Raw genomic sequence first — 17,496 nt, 5'->3', positions numbered from 1 at the left:
GGGGGGTTGCTCCTCTACACTGGTAGATTGAAAATTCTTTAATGGGACAATCGGTCAGAGGAAAAATAATACCAAATTGAAACTCAGTATCACATCTAGTTAAGGAGCTCTGGTAGCGTAGTGGTTACGAATCGGGCTGCGAACCACAAGGTCAGCAGTTCGAAACTATCAGCTGTTCCGTGGGAGAAAGATGAGACTTTCTGGTTCCGTAAAGATTTATAGCCTCGGAAACCCTGTGCAGGGTCGCTATGGATCGGAACCGACTCCAAGGCACTTAACAACAACAATCATATCTAGTTAAGCTAAAATCTGAGGACCTTCTACGTTGAGGGCTCCCGGTCTAGGGTCCTTGACCCCCGCAAGTTTCAGGCCCCGGGAGAGGTTCCGAGGTGGGTCGAGTTCTGAAGTCCCAGGCTAGAAAGACCTAGCCGCACTTTCCGTTACTTTCCTCCGTCGTTTCTAGAGCGATTTCAAACTTTGCCTTCCAAGACCAGGAGCTTTTCCAAGAACCCCTGGCGCCCAGAGTCGCGCCCAGGTAGGTGCAAGGGGGTGAGCCAGGCAGAAGGCCGGCAGAAGCGGGGCGGGGTCTGGAGCGGGGCCACCCCCCGCGCCCTTCTCCAGGGGAGCTCCAGTTTCCTGCGAGCGTGCACCGGGCGCATGGAGGCTACTGGGGAGCCAGAGCCCGTGGAGCCAAGCCCTGGGGCCGATCCCGAGAGTCGCGGCACGCGCTGCTTGCGGCTGTCCGGTTTCCGAGGGGAGCTGCGGGCGCTCTTGGTCCTGGCGGGCCCGGCGGTAAGGTTGCCTCAGACAGAGGTCGGTACGGGACGGACGGAGCGCGGGTCGGGTGACTGGATCGGCCTGTGTGTGACGCGAAGCCAGTGCAGGGGGCGGCTGACTGGGGCGCCTGGTCCACCGGCGCAGAAGCGCAACCCTGCCCCGGGTTCCTGCCTCCTGCGTGAGGACGAGTGGGAGCCCACCGTGCCTGCGGAGCGCGTCTCACTCCGCCCCGGCTGCCTTCTCTGAGTTCAGCCTAACCTGCTTTCTGAATTCAAGCCTGGGAAAGAAGGAAAAGTTACAGCTTGAAAGCTCGGGGAAACTTGATTTGTTTGAAAACTAGCCGTGGATAGAGTCCCAGAAGTTTAGAGATCTAAGTCATTATTCTGGATTTTTGGAAGAAGAAGGTTTGTTGTTGTTTGTAAGCTGTGGTGGCACATTTAGACTCACAGCGACCCCGTGCGTGTCACTATAGAACTGTCATCCAGAGGGTGTTCAATGGCTGATTTTTTTTAGTATTTCACCAGGCCTTTCTTCTGAAGCACTTCTGGGTGGATTTAAACTTCCAGCGTTTCAGTTAGCAGCTGAGCATATTGACCTTACCACCACCCAGAGACTAGTCTCCAGTTATTTCATTTGTGCTTTAGTCCAGCACTTCCTCACCGAACCTTTGTCTGCCAGGTGTAACTCTGTCTCTGATGTAGGGGACCTGCTGGGGTCTCCAGGGATCCACACATGCCATTTGTGCTTATCCCTGTTTGTGTGTGTAGATATGTATGCACACATGTATATTATGGTGTTTGTTGCAAATGTTACATGTTCATTGTGAAAATAATAAGAAGATTAAGACAAACGAAAGATGAAGCAATCACCAAAAAATAACTGACATTTTCCTGCCTGACTGTATGACTGCTTTATCCAAATGAATCCTATAGGTAGGCACCTGCATTAGTCTCTTATAAGATGTATGTGGACGCTCTCTTGATCACTTTTCATCTTTATTTCCATCTAAGGAGCTCTGGTAGCATAATGGTTATGAATCAGGCCCCTAACTTCAGGGTCAGCAGTTCGAAACTACCAGGTGTTCCACGGGAGAAAGATGAGGCTTTCTGTTCCTGTAAAGATTTACAGCCTGGGAAATCCTGTACAGGGTCGCTATGAGTCGGAACCGACTCCACGGTGCATTCAACAACTGTTAGTTTGCTATTTCTGGAGGGCACAGAACAGGAGGAGGTTATCCTTTCTTTTCCAATGGATGTTTGAAGTCCAATGATTTTACCTCCAAGTTCCCATCATAAAATAGGTTGCATACCTTATCTGATGGAGTCCTGGTGTGCTGCTGTAGGTAAGCACTGGACTGCTAACTGCTATCCTTGGAAACCCTATACAGGATTGCTATGGGCCAGAACCGACTGGCTAGAACTTACTAACAACAACAGTGCCTTGCCTGGTATTTATTTCTCTCTCCCGTTCTCCATCTGCTCTATCATCCTTTGAGAATCCAAGAAATTATTCAGGCTAAGTGAGGACTTTCTGAGATTCTCTTCCACGGAGCTTTGACTGAGGCCTGAAGGAGAATAATGCATACATACTGCAAAGGAAATAATATGAGATGAATAATATAAATCTGTATATTACCCTGTGGGGAGCTTGGTGTGGCGCTGTGGGCTACTGCTCTGGACTGCAGAGTTGGTTTGAGCCACAGGGTCGGCTGTTCAAGCTCACCAGCTGCTCCTTGGAAACCCTATACAGGGTTGTTATGGATCGGAACTGACTCCATGGAGCTTAACAACAACAACAAAAGACAGCTTTAGGAAAACATGTATTTGTGACGGAGGAAAACTAATAGTTGAAGATCATTTCGCTTCTGCAATTTCAACTATGTTTATGCTCTATCTTGAATTGTGGTGTTGAAGGAGAATACTAAAAGTGCCATGGGCTGCCAAAAGAACCAATAGATCTGTTTTGGAAGAAGTGCAGCCAGAGTGCTCCTTGGAGGACAGGATGGCCAAACTTCGTCTCTCATACTTTGGACATATTGTCAGGAGGGAACAGTCGCTAGAAAAGGATGTCATGCTGGGTAAGATGGAGGGTCAGAGAAAAAGAGGAAGATCCCCAATGAGATGGATTGGCCAGGTGGCATCATTGATGGCATCGAGTGTGACAGCAGTAGTGAGGTTGGCCCAGGATCAGACATTGTTTTGTTCTGCTGTGCATGGGGTCGCTATGAGTCGGTTCCGACTCGATGGCACCTGACAACAACAACAACAATTAGCATCTCGCCACCTACCTTAATTGTCAGACTTCTGAAAAATAATTCCAAAGATTTATTGCTCCCTTTGGACATGGACTGCCCTAAGCATTGCTAGGTATTCAGAAGTAGAACAGCTCAGTCTGAGGGAGAGGAACCCACCTGTGAGAGCTAGTCCTCCTTCTGTGCTTAACTGCAGAACAGAATTACCAGAGACTACCCTGCCTCTGGTAGCGTAGTGGTTACGAATCGGGCTGCGAACCGGAAGGTCAGCAGTTCGAAACTACCAGCTGCTCCGCGGGAGAAAGATGAGGCGATCTGCTCCTGTAAAGATTTACAGCCTCGGAAACCCTATTCAGGGTCGCTATGGGTCGAAACCGACTCGACGGCACTTAACAACAACAACAACAACAACCCTGCCTCTATGATAAGCAAGGAACTCTGATAGTGCAGTGGTTTCCAGTCGGGCTGCTAACTCCAGAGTCAGCAGTTCGAAACTACCAGCTGTTTTGCAGGAGAAAGATGAGGCTTTCTGCTCCCGTAAAGATTTACAGCCTTGAAAACCTTAGAGTCAGACTGACTCCATGGCACATAATCACCACCACCATACGATAAGCACTGGACTACGAACCATAAGGGCCATGGTTCAAGCCTTCCAGCCACTCCCATTTAGCTGTCTATATCTCAGCTCATGGTGTCCATATGTGTGTGAGAGTAGTAATGTGTTCTATAGGGTTTTCAATGGCTGGGTTTGTTGTTGTTTACAAGTAAATAACCAGGCCTTTCTTCCTAGGTACCTCTGAGTGAACTTGAACCATCAACCTTTCAGTGAACAGTAGGACACGTACTGTGCACCACCCAGGAACTCCGCAGTCGGGATTTGTTCTTGGTTGTCGAGTCAGCTCTGACTCATGTTAGCTCTCTGTGTGCAGAGTAGAACTGCTATAAAGTTTCCAGGCTAGGACCCTGCTGAAGCAGGTGGACAGCCCTGTCTGTCCGCGTGTCTCTGAGTGAGTTTGAACCACCAACCTTTTGGTTACTAGTTGAGAGCTTAACCATTTGTGCCACCCATGGATTCCTGCAATTAGGACCACAAAATTATGGACTAGTCATTTGAATGTTACCCTATAAGTAGTAAAGAAATTCTTAGCAGTGAGTGCTTAGTGACAGATAGGAGATTTAACAGGAGACAGTTGATAGAGTCAGGAGATAATCTAGGCCAAATGTGATGAAGGTCCAAATAGAGAAGATTGTTCATCAAAGGATGAATAGGGGTGAATATTCAGTGATGGATGGGGACAGTTTGGCAGAGGAAACCTGGGAGTGGCCCGGACACTCCGTCTTCCTCATTTCCTCTTTTCTAAATACCTCTTGGAAACTCTGGGTCATGTAAATAGTTAACACACTCAGTTACTATCTGAAAGGTTGGTGGTTCAAATCCATCCAGAGGTACCTCAGTAAAAAGGTCTGATGTCAGCATTGACTTGATGGTTTTCAGGGGCAGTTGTGGCTTACTGATAGAATTCTCACCTTCATGTATGGGAGTTCTGTATCTGGCCATTGCACCACCTGTCTGTCAACATAGTCTGTGTATTGCTAGGATGCTAAACAGGCTTCACTGGAGCTACCAGATTATAATGGACTAACTAGCAAGAAAGTCCTGGCAATCTATTTCTGAAAATTCAGCCAGTGAAAACCGTGTGATGCATAATGGTCTGGTCTTGTTGTACATGGAGTCACAGTGAGTTGGGGACAGCTAACAACAACAGATACCTTTCCACTGGATCCACTTCTACTGTGGAGAAGGGGGTTGTGCCAGATGACCTTTCAGGTGACCCTTGCTGCTAAGAGTGAACTTTCAGACATCAGGGGAGAGGAGTTAGGAAGGAGTCTTTCCCAAGTCCTTTCCCTAACCCATTGGCAGGTTTATCGAGGTTCCTCTCCAGGCATTTGGTCTTACAGAACTTCCCGTATCACTTTATCTTCAGCCAGCCTTGTGGATTGCTGCCTGGTCAAAACATGAGCAGCATCTCTGTGACAAGTAAGGACAGAAGCCGTTAGTCGTTCCTCACTGCCAGTGGAGCTGCCATCAAGACACTGAGACTAACAAACTTTTATCCTGAAGTTGCTCCTTCCCTGGGCTCAGCAGTATGCATTCTGAAGGGTCTGGAGCATTCTCAGTGTGCTCCTTGGCCATCCGGATCTTGATTGAGTGTGTTTTAGAGTGGGAGTTGAGGTTACACTGAAAGATAGAGTCTTTGGTGTGTTGATACAGAGTCAGGCAAAGCATGTAAACAATCTCTGCAGATGACCTAGGTATACAATCTACGGTCAAAAGCTTACACAAAGTGCCTGGAATCAGGATCTGAGAACCAAGTAAGTGGTTAGTTAGCAAATGCTACTTTGCTAGTGCCACGAGTGGGTAGCTGTATAAAACAGACATTTATTTTCTCCCAGTTCAGGAGGCTGAAGTCTGAATCCAGGGCCCGGGCTCTAGGAGGCAGCTCTCCCTTTCTGCTGGCTCTTGGGGGAAGAGCTACACGTGGCAGCCGTCTGCCTTCATTTGTGCTTGCTTCTTTCTGTGACTGTACTGCTCCTTATGTTAGAAATGAATCCCGATGTCGCGTAAAAGACGCTCGGTGAGACTAAATTACCTTGGCAAAGTAAAATTTACTCTTGCAAGAGGTTGCGTGCGCATAGCCGTACATACACGAACAGGCTAGCGAGCACACCGAGTGAGCAGTCCGCTTGGGATTTTAATCCCTGACGCGAGTCTCAAGGCTGTGTCTTACCCTATTGGCTAGGGTTTTGACCGCACACTCTATTCCCTTACCCGGTTGGCTAGTTCGAATTTTTAAGGCGCACATTCCTACTTTAGGAAAAGAAGAAGAGAGCAATCATAAAGTCTTTGCTCTAGGAAGTAGTTTTAGGAGAAAGTGATCATAAATTCCTTACTCCAGGAAGTAATTTAAGGAAAAAGAAAGTGATCATAAAAATATTTTTCCACAATTCCGCCCCCCTTTGTTTTTTGTTTTTTTTTGTTTTGTTTTGTTTTTGAAGAAAGAGAAAGGAGAAAGGTCACCTGAATACAATAAGAAAAAAAAAATCGTGTTTTTTTTTTTAGACTTCTTCATTCTTCAAATTCTGCAAGGAGATGTTGACTTTGGTGTTCATATGTTTCTAGGTGAAAAGGGTTATTTTGGTATAGGGGTGGGGTTGTTTGGATAGGGCTGTTTCTATGAGTTTTAGAACTAATCCTCTTATACAGGGTGTAATACAGCATCCTATTAGTGTTGATATGCCGAATATGATAATTAAAGAGGTGAGGACAGAAGTCATAAGCCCTTTCCATTTCCTGAACCATTGTTCCAAGAAAAGGGGTCATCTATGCCTGAATTTTCAGCAAGTTCATTAACTAAGGTGGTCAACACTTGTAATGCTTTGGTAATGGTACCATCAGGAGCTGTGTTATTGGGAATGAAAGTACAACATTGGAGTCCGATTATAACACATACTCCTCCTTTTTCTGCTAATATCATATCTAGGGCTAACCTGTTTTCCCAGGCCATTTTGCTAGTAGGTCCTAATTGTTCTGCTATTCCCTTTACAGCATCCCTGGTATAATTTACAAATCTTTGTTGATTATAATCGATGTAGTTAATCCAGTCCACATTTTTGTTAATGGTTGACCACCAGAATAGTACAGATTCAAACCCTGCAGCTATTTGGTTTCTTGCTTTGAATTCATTGGGCACCCCTCGGGGTACTCCTATACTGTCTATGGGCATCGAAAGACCCATGGGGAGGAGTTACACTTCTTTTGACTTTACGTCTATTTCCTGTAGTTGTTGACTGATGGAATGCTAGGGTGAAAGGGATGGCCAATTGCACCAGAGAACAGGTGCCACTCCAAGTTGCCGGTAGAGCCTGAAACAGTTGTTTCCTGCAGTACCACCAGACGTCTGCTCGTGGGATAGCTAGGGCTGACTGATTTGGGAGCTCTTTGAAGACTTTGTGCTCACTGCATCCCGTCAGGTTTCCGATGAACATCAAATTCCCCCCCTGTCTGGAGAGACACGAAGTGAAGTTGACATTCGAGGCCAGAGGCCTAATGGTCCTCGGGGACTGACCCCTAAGACCCCTGACATTAGGGAACAGTCGTGACAGTGACAATGACTTACAGGATTCATTGCCCCAGGCTATGGGGTCCTGGAAGAGAGCAACCATACAATGCATGCTCTGGGAGTCTGAGGACCATCCGAGTGGAAAGGGGACCACTTGGGCTTCCGGTCTTCCTGTTCCACAGGCATAACAATCGCTCTTATTTAGAGTGCAAACAGAATATTTAATCCATTCCAACCAAGCATTCACATCCTCATATCCTGTTTCTATAGCTATGTTGTTGTTGTTGTTAAGTGCCGTCGAGTCGGTTCCGACCCATAGCGACCCTGTACAGGGTTTCCGAGGGTGTAAATCCTTACAGGAGTAGAAAGCCTCATCTTTCTCCCGCGGAGCAGCTGGTAGTTTCGAACCGCTGACCTTAAGGTTCGCAGCCCGATTCGTAACCACTACGCTACCAGAGCTTCTATAACTATAGTTTTTCTTAAGTCTTTAACTTACATAATTGTCACTTTGGAAGGGGTCATTTCCTGAACTTAAGGGGGAGGGGGTACTAGATCTGAATCATTTCTAGAATTCTGTGTTTGAGTTCTATCTTTGATAAAAGGTAGGCCTTGAGTTTTGTCTAATTAGTTTTAGAGAGGAGACTCCTATAGGATATTTTCCTGTAACATCAGCTCCCAATCCATAGTTCCCTATTATTGAAGGTTCTCTAGTCATGGTTTTGGGATTATCTATAATTAAGAGTAATGGATTGATTGCATTGTTAGGATTTGCAATGGGGGGCTGGGGTAGACCCTAGTATGATCTATAAAGTCCATTACCGATATTGGGTGGTCCACCGAATATCATTCCAGTTATTACAGGGACCCCTTTTTTGTTTGTTTCTCACTGTTCTATAGGGGAAAGACATTTATCAACATTGGACAATTGTCTCTGAGACTTCTCTTGTCGGCACAGGATAACAGAACAGGGGGAGATGCCATAGTTGTATCTACCATTAATTTGATTGGCTGGTCATAACCAAAATCTCTTTGCATCTCCCTCATGGCACTGGTACATTTTACCTATATTAGCTTCTAAACCCAAACCCTCTTGTCAGGGACACGTTAGAACTCTTGGGCCCTAGACCGCTCTTATTCTGGCTTCGTATCTACCCCTGCACCCTGAGTTTTCTCCTACTATAAAGAAGGATCAAGGAAGTGGGTAAGACATTTCTAGTCCAACAAGAATAGTAATACTGAGAAGACTAGCCTCGAGACAAAGCTAAGGACATAAGACCTGAAACCCTAATTGAAGCAGCTGGCCACAGGCAGAAGAACCGTGAAGATAATGCCTAGAGCTGACAACTGCAGAAGGAACTCCATTTTCAATAAGTCTGCATCCCTTGATGAATATTCAACATATCATTCCTCCTAATCAATGTTTTAACCCATTCTTAGAGGAAGAGAACCCATACCTTTTTAAGCACAGTGCACCCCCATTTTACCAGGTCTGAGAAGTGGTGACTCACTGGGACTAGTACTTTAGACCCCCGAGAGCCAGAGGGACCAAGGAAAAATGTGACAATCTGGCAGAGGTGTGGCAAGGCAGCCTCTCAGCTTCTTTCCAGGGTCACTTTGAGAGGTTCCCTAGGTGAGGAATGTGTTTCCCACCATAATGACATTTCCCTTGGGGAGAGTCCTTTTTTTACCATTTCCTTTATTTGAGTAGTTAGTCCACTCCTCCACGGTTGGCTGTCTCAATGGTCAACTGCACCTGGGAAGGGCCCTCACAGTTCGGCTGGAGTCTGTTCTCACCAGGTCTTAATCAGCATCAAGTCTCATGGTCAGAAGTGATGAACAGTGAATTTGAAGGGATGGGTTTGGACCAAAAGTTCTTTTAACGTCTACAGCATAATATAGTTTTCCTCCTCTTAAAAAGACGAAATACATCCATACAGGGTGGCCCACATTTTAACAACTATAAAAATGTTTTCAATTTAAAAAGAGTATTGGTATGCCAAATATCTTTTAAAACAGTATTTTGTTCTCAGAGGATCTGAAACATTAATACAAAAATAAAATACATACAAAGTCTTGAGCAATATATAATTTTTTAAAAAATGCTATCACAACAACCAAACAAATCCTTAACTATCCTTTAAATGGATTAATTTATACAATTTTACTGTAGAAAGAATACCAAAGATATTAAAACAGAACAAAACAACTACTCAGTGCCCGATTCACATTAAATTTCACCTTGTTATGGGTAAACTCAGAATTTTGCATTGTAAGCTCAAACAACATATGTCTACATTTATCTTAAGAATTCTATTTGAAAAACTACCATATTGGCTGTAGATCTTTTCTCCCTTCTTATGGGGATAAGGTATTGTCTTCTACGGACCACCTCTCCCCAACACACCCCCCTTTTTTTTCCCTTCCATTTTGGCATTCCCTCTTAAAATGTCTTACTTTTCCACATTTAAAGTATCTGTTTTCTCCTTTGGCCGTTTTTGGGTTCCTCTCTCCTCCTGTTTTGTCCTGACTGTGGGAGTTGGGATCCCAAAGAGCAGTGGTTAATTATCCTTCCCTGAGTTGCCTGCTGGAAAGAGGTGGTGGTGGTGGTGTGGAGTCGATTCTGACTCATAGTGACACTATATACGGTTTCTAAGGCTGTAAACTATTACAAGAGCAAAAAGCTTCATCTTTTTCCCGGGAAACTGCTGGTAGTTTTGAACGGCTGACCTTGAGGCTTGTAGCTTGATTTGTAACCATTATGCTACTAGAAAGTGAAGAGGACTTGAAACATTTATTTATGAAGATCAAAGAGCACAGTCTTTGATATGGATTACATCTCAATGTCAAGAAAACAAAAATTCTCACCACTGGACCAATAAACAACATTCATATCAATGGAGAAAAGATTGAAGTTGTCAAGGACTTCATTCTTCTTGGATCAACTATCAACACTAGTGGAAGTAGCAGTCAAGAGATCAGACGACGTATTGCACTGGGCAAATCTGCTGCACAGGAACTTTTTAAAGTATTGAAGAGCAGAGATGTCAGCTTGAGGACTAAGGTGCGCCTGACCCACGCCATGGTGTTTTCAATAACCTCATATGGATGCGAAAGCTGGACAATGAATAAGGAAGATCGTAGAAGAATTGATGCCTTTGAGTTGTGGTGTTGGAGGAGAATACTGAAAGTGCCATGGACTGCCAAAAGAACCAATAGATCTGTTTTGGAAGAAGTGCAGCCAGAGTGCTTCTTGGAGGCCAAGATGGCTAAGCTTCATCTCTCATAGTTTGGGCATATTGTCCGGAGGAAACAGTCGCTGGAGAAGGATGTCATGCTGGGTAAGGTGGAGGGTCAGAGAAATAGAGGAAGACCCCTAACGAGATGGATTGGACAGGCGGCATCATTGATGGACTCAAGTGTGGCAGCGGTAGTGAGGTTGGCCCAGGATCGGACATTGTTTCGTTCTGCTGTGCATGGGGTCGCTATGAGTCGGTTCCGACTCGATGGCACCTGACAACAACAACAACAACAATGCTACTAAAGCTCTTTGCCCTAAGGTTGACAACATAGTTTCGGCTTTCTGTTTCTGTTTTTCTTTATCCCGTTTTACATAGACCTTTTCAATTTCCTTTAATAGTTCTTCCATAGACCTGTTTTTCCAGTTTTCTATTCTTTTTGTGTCCTTTTACAGATATCAGGCCAAGTGTTAGTGACAAATGGAACTTTAACACTCCCCGGCCCAAAGGATTTTTTTTTTTTTTTTTTTTTTTTTTGTCTCCTGAACCAGTTAGGGGTACACTGATGATTCCAATTTCTCCTCTTCCTAAGGGACTTTTCAAAGAGGAGAGTTCAGGGTTGTGAGTTGGGAGTGTAGGAGAAAGGGCAGGATTGTAAGGCAGGGGGGATAGAGAGAAAAGGGGGTCCCAAGGGGAAGAAAGTATTTCTTTCTGCACCTTGTTATCCCTTGTCTTAAGTGCAAATAGGACAACAGGACCCTGTCTCCAGCATAGGGCATAATCTGTTTCCTCCTGAGGGATAGGACTTTTATTACTGACATATTCAATTAAAGATTGGCAGACTTAGTCCTCCTCTGAGTCAAATTTAGGTCAAAAGACAGTTTTAAAAATTGGTTCCTGTGTCCAAAAGAAACAGCGATATCTTATCATTTGTTATTTTTATTTCCCTCTAGTCCGAGGGTTCTCTCTGCAGTATTTTAACATTAATCCCAATGGACTCTCAAGGGGGATTTTGTTGTTTTGGGTCCCATTTTCTCTAGAGATTCTTTTACTAATGTTATTTCCCATCCCGGCTACCTGGTTGTGTTTCCAAAGAGGCTCAACCTACTCCTATACTTGGAGGTTCCTTGCTATCTTTATTTTCGTTTCATCCGTCTCCAGCTGCTTCCCTCTCAGGAACGTTGGACCCCTCTTAGCAATTGGCGTGTCTGTATAAACCCCCAGCTCGGATCGAGTCCCTGACTCAATACCGCCCTCAGCCATATGAGGTGGTCACAGAACCGCGGATCAGGACTCCACACTCGCTTCGTGCCCAAGGCACGTCTCATTCACACACACACAACCTCCGGGATGTCCCAACCACCAAAGGAAGTACTGTTGGCCCCCGCAGTTTTCCTTACCTTTGGTCCATGTATGAAGTTACCTGGTTGCCACGTGGTGCTCGAGTAGGCCTTTTTCCCACTTTGCCAAGGGTCCGGATTTATTCGCTTCCTTGGGAGACTTCAGCAGATCTCACCCAAAGGCTACTGTAACTGGACAGCAGGACGCATCTCCCTCAGAGGAGAAGGCTAAAGCTGCTTCCCAAAGGGAATGGGAAATCCCGGACGGGCCCCCAAATTGTTAGAAATGAATCCCAATGTCGCGTAAAAGACACTCGGTGAGACTAAATTACCTTGGCAAAGTAAAATTTACTCTTGCAAGAGGGTGCGTGCGCATAGCTGTACATACACGAACAAGCCAGCAAGCACACCGAGTAAGCAGTCCACTCAGGTTTTTAATCCCTGACGCGAATCTCAAGGCTGTGTCTTACCCTATTGGCTAGGGTTTTGACCGCACACTCTATTCCCTTACCCGGTTGGCTAGTTTGAATTTTTAAGGCGCACATTCCTACTTTAGGAAAAGAAGAGAGCAATCATAAAGACTTTGCTCTAGGAAGTAGTTTAAGGAGAAAGTGATCATAAATTCCTTACTACAGGAAGTAGTTTAAGGAGAAAGTGATCATAAATTCCTTACTACAGGAAGTAGTTTAAAGAAAAAGAAAGTGATCATAAAAATATTTTTCCACACTTCTAACACAGAAGTGACTGGTTGTTGTTAAGTCCATTCGGACCCATAGCAACCCTTACAGGGTTTCCAGGAAGCAGCTGGTGAGCTTGAATCACCGACCTTGCGGTTCAAAAGGCTATGCAGTCTAACACATTAGCCCAAAATTCTACTCTGAGTGGACCTTATTAACATAACAAAACACTATTACCAAAGAAGATTACATCCACAGGTAAAGGCATTTGCTCACAACACATTTTGTTATTGTTAAGTGCCATAGTCGGTTCGGACCCATAGCATAGGGTTTCCGAGGAGCAGCTGGTGGGTTTGAACTGCTGACCTTGCTGTTCAAACTGACCTTGCGTTCCAGTGTGTTATCCTGCAGTGCCACGCCAGGACCCCCCAACACATTTTGTTGTTGTTGTTGTTAGGTGCCATCGAGTCAGTATCGACTCATAGCGACCCTGTACGTTTTAGTGACAGTACAATAAACCCTGGAACCTGGCTGCTCCCGGGACTGAGTCTCAGGCTGGGCTGACTTTGTTTAGGCCATGCGCGAAGCGTGGGCAGTCTGAGCGCAGGGTTATTGCCGTAACTTCAGCAGAGCTGTAGAGCCCCAACAGAGAACCTTTTTACCAGCATTGGCCGTTGAAGATGCATTTCATGTGGATTAACTTAACTGGGCTCAACTTCCTGGCCTTTTGTACAAGACGTCTACTATCTCACCCTCGAACTGGGCACTCACCCTAAGAAAATGGCCCTCACCCACCCAGGTAAAAGATGTCCATAGCAGTACTGTTTATGATAGCAGAAGGTGGGAAATCATCCAGAGGTCTGATGATAGAGGAGACTGGGTCTGTTCTCACATACAGCCATGAAAAACAGCTTTCTTGTGGCCTGCAGAGAGACGTAAGACTGTGCTGTAGAAATCAGATACCACCATAGAAACCAGACTCTGCTAATGCGATCATTTGCATGGTTGACATGCACAAAGGTTTAAAGGACAATGATCTGAAAAGATTTGGAACGGGTGTCGAGTTTACGACGTAGAAAGAACACATGGCCTTCACAGTTGTATAAATTCACAACGTAAAGAGGCACTGTTGTTGTAAGCTGCCTTTGAGCTGACTGATGCGTGGTCACCGTATGTTCAGCAAATAAGCTGTTATATGGCCCTGCACGGCATTACAATCGTCCACATGTTCAAGGTCATCATCGTGCCTAGAGTGCCAGCCCTCACTGAGGCCTACCTTGCCCTTGATACCCTGATGTCCCCCTCCAGCAATTGGTTTTTCTCAATAATCTTACCAAAGCAAGCAAATTGGACAAAGTTCTGTGTGATCCATAAAGTTGCATTCCTTATCTTTGGAAGTAGATCACCAGCCCTGTATTCTGAGTCTGTCTTAATCTGCAGGCTCTGCTGAAACGCGTTCCCCATGGCTAACCCTGCTAGTATGTGAGGTACTGGTGGCATCCGTCCAGCATCATGGCAACAACACGCAAGCCACCACAGTACAAAAGACAGGACAGAGAGGTGGTGGGAAGAGGCTATAAAATCATCAGATCTCTGACATGACAAGAGAGGCGGAGAGTCAAGATCAGCATCAGCTCAAGGCTGACTCCTATGAGGTGGAGGTCAGACATATCTCTAACCTCTAACCTATTTGACCAATTCTACCAGCAGCCAGCACTCCCACGGCACGGCACTTTTCTTTTCTGCTGGGTTTGATCCTTCGTGGCAATTGCCACACAGAACTCATAGACCATACTCACTCTCAGCCTCAGGATCAACTTGGAAGTAACAGGAACAACTGAGGATACAATGCGATCCTGAGTTAGGGTGAGTGCCCAGGACAGCTGCTTCTTAGCTGCTGTTGCCAGTCCTTGCACTGTCCCTAGAAAGGCAAGTGTGACAGCTTTTTAGCTTTACCAGCATGGGCCTGGAGATACCCTGTTTCACCTGTAAGCCTCCTTCCCAGAGCCTCGCTGTTCTCTTGCTCTGAGGTCAGTATGCTCACTGTAGCTGCCTTGCTCCATGGGCTGGGCAGTTCACTGGGTTGCCTCCCACTGGTCTACCTGGTTCTGCTGCTCTTGTTTCTTCACTGTTCTTGCTGTCTCATGCTGTCTACAGTGTTACACCTCTCTCCGTCTCCCGGATCTAGGGGCTTCTCAGCACAGGGACCCTAGGTCCAAAAGATGTGTTCTGTCTTTTGTAGTGAGGTTCCCCCCTTTTCCGACCTCTAGGATTGGCTCATTTAAGACTATCAGGATGGGAAAATAAACCAATCCTTTCGTTAGGGTTCCACACACCATATTTTCATGGAGTCCTGGTGCAGCACTGTAGGATAAGCACTGTACTGCTAACTGCAAAGTCAGCACTTCAAACCCACAAGCTGTTCCTTGGAAACCCTATAGAGAGTTACTATGAGTTGGAACCAACTCAACAGCACTTAACAACAACACACCTACAAGGATTCCATGCACCTTATTCTTATTATTAGCAAGCTGCTTAAATCCGCTTGGCGGGCCACTAGCGCCTTGCTTGCATAGTCCCACCTAATCATTTATGAGAATCACAAGACCATGGCTAGCATGGCACAATTAAGTCATTTGCTATACTACACAGATGACAAGCTCCACTGAATGACATCAGTGAGAATATCTATAAGGGAGTTGGTGGTGGTGGTTGAGTGCCGTAGAATCGAGTTGGTTCTGACACATAACGACCCTGTTTTCCAAGGAGCGACAGGTGAGCTTGAACCACTGGTTGTCGTTGTTGTGAAGTGCCATCGAGTCGGTTCCGACCCATAGCGACCCTGTATAGGATTTCTGAGGAGCTTCTGCTGAGCTTGAACTGCTGGCGTTACAGTTCAAATGGCTTAACCCACAGCGTTAACCCACAGTGCCACACCATGCCTAAATCATGGCCCTGTCCCTTCCAGACTGGTGCAGGGTCTTCCAGTGTCTATGCCCTCACACTTCAGTGCCCACCCTGGAGCTTTCCCTGGTTACACTCCCTGCCTTAGAGGCAAGACCTGAGGCGTTTTAAACTGAGGCTTAGAGCCCTGTCTGTCTATGACATTTGATTTTTCATGTCATTCTTTTTACTTACTCTCTTCTGCAGTCATCTCTCATTGACTTCCCTCTCATTTTGGTTTATTTTGTGTCATGTTAAAGCCCAGGTTGAAATAGCAAAGAATAGGAAAATCTTTGACTGATCAACAATGTCAGTATTGGCTTTGGGGACACTCAATATTTGCTGTTTTCTTGGCCTTCCCAGTCTGCACAGACTAATTTGGCAGGACAGTTTTGTGTAGAGCAGTGATAGGAAGATACCACGCACAGCAATGCACACATTCACAGGAGGTGCAAATAGTGGGATGACCTTAAGACTTCGTAGCTGAGCTTGGGTGCATGCAATTACCCTCGATCCACAGAATTGTATAAGGATTTTCTAAGTGCCTCACTGAGGAGGAGGCCCCACTTAGTTTTTTGTTTTAAGTAAACTTTTAATTTCAAAATACTTACAGATTTATGGTAAAGTTGTACATAGTATGCAGAGAGTCCCTGTGTGTGCTCCATCCAGCTTTTCCCCTGGTTCACATCTCAGTTGCTCAGACCACCGAATGGATTCTGACTCACTCAACACTGTACAGGATTTCTGAGGTTGTAAATCCCAAGCCATGATATTTTCAATAACCTCATGTGCATGCAAAAGCTGGATAGTGAATGAGGAAGACTGTAGAAGAGTTGATACATTTGAATTATGGTGTTGGAGGAGAATATTGAAAGTGCCATGGGCTGCCAAAAGAACAAACAGATCTGTGTTGGAAGAAGTGCAGCCAGAGTGCTCCTTGGAGGCCAAGATGGCCAAACTTTGTCTCTCATACTTTGGACATATTGTCAGGAGGGACCAGTTGCTGGAGAAGGATAGCATGTTTAGTAAGGTAGGGGATCAGAGAAAAAGAGTAAGACCCCCAACAAGATGAATTGTCCATCGATGGTCTCAAGCGTGGCAACAGTAGTGAGGTTGGCCCAGGATCGGGCAGTGTTTCGTTCTGCTGTGTATAAGGTCGCTATGGGTTGGTACCGGCTCGATGGCACCTAACAACAACAAATCTTTACAGGAGTAGAAAACCTCATTTATCTCCCTTGGAGTGGCTGGTGGGTTTGAACTACTGACCTTGAGGGCAGTAGTCCAGATCCTATCCTACACAGGATATGCTTCAGAGGGTTTTCATGGTTGTGACCTTGTGGAAACAGATCACCAAGCCTTTCTTCCAAGGTGCTTCTGGGGGGACTCAAACTACTGACTTTTCAATTAGTAGCAAAGTGCTTAACTATCTGTGTCACTCAGGGACCAAAATAAAGTAGGATTTAGTTAATAGTTGCTTCCTTAGATTCGACAATACAACAGAGAAATATGAAAGCACTCAGTTGCTAACTGAAACGTTAGTGGTTTGAGTCCACCCAGAAGCACCTCAGAAGACAGACCTGGTGATCTACTTGACAGCCATGAAAACCCCCTGGAGTATATCCTGTGCAACACATGGCATCACTGATTCAGGACCAATTCATTGGCAACTGGCAACTGGCAGACATTGCTCAATTACGCTGGGTTTTCCATGTCCTTCCCATGATTGCGTTCTTTCTGATCCAAGATTACATTTAGTCATTCAGGTCTCTCTCTCTTGTTTTTAATGGTGTTAAAATACACGAAACGTACAAGTTACCAATTTAACCATTTGGAAGTATATCATTCAGTAGCATTAAATATATTCAAAATATTGTACAACTATCACTGTTGTCTAAGGAGCTCTGGTAGCGTAGTGGTTTTGAATTGGGCTGGTAACTTCAGGGTCAGCAGTTCGAAACTACCAGCTGTTCCGTGGGAGAAAGATGAGGCTTTCTGCTGCTGTAAAGATTTACAGCCTTGGAAACCCTGTACAGGGTTGCTATGAGTCGGAACCGACTCCATGGCACATAACAACACCATCACCATTAAATTCATCCTTGGTGCCTGCGAGATTCAGAGACGTCCCGAGGTCTCATGTCTGGTGTTGATGCC

The 17,496-nt window shown here is 45.4% G+C and overlaps 1 protein-coding gene across 1 annotated transcript in view; it reads left to right on the top strand.

Annotated features, from left to right (window-relative positions):
* The first annotated feature begins 657 nt into the window (after window positions 1-657).
* The window catches only part of SLC47A1 (solute carrier family 47 (multidrug and toxin extrusion), member 1), an 85,583-nt gene continuing 68,744 nt past the window's right edge, over window positions 658-17,496 (top strand). The window contains exon 1 of the mRNA XM_006877433.1: window positions 658-792. Within this exon, the coding sequence (XP_006877495.1) occupies window positions 658-792 (135 nt within the window). The remainder of the gene's footprint in view (window positions 793-17,496) is intronic.

The sequence above is a fragment of the Chrysochloris asiatica genome, unplaced genomic scaffold, assembly GCF_000296735.1.
Source record: "Chrysochloris asiatica unplaced genomic scaffold, ChrAsi1.0 scaffold00495, whole genome shotgun sequence".
Taxonomy (NCBI): domain Eukaryota; kingdom Metazoa; phylum Chordata; class Mammalia; order Afrosoricida; family Chrysochloridae; genus Chrysochloris; species Chrysochloris asiatica.
This window is presented reverse-complemented; position numbering and strand designations above follow the sequence as displayed.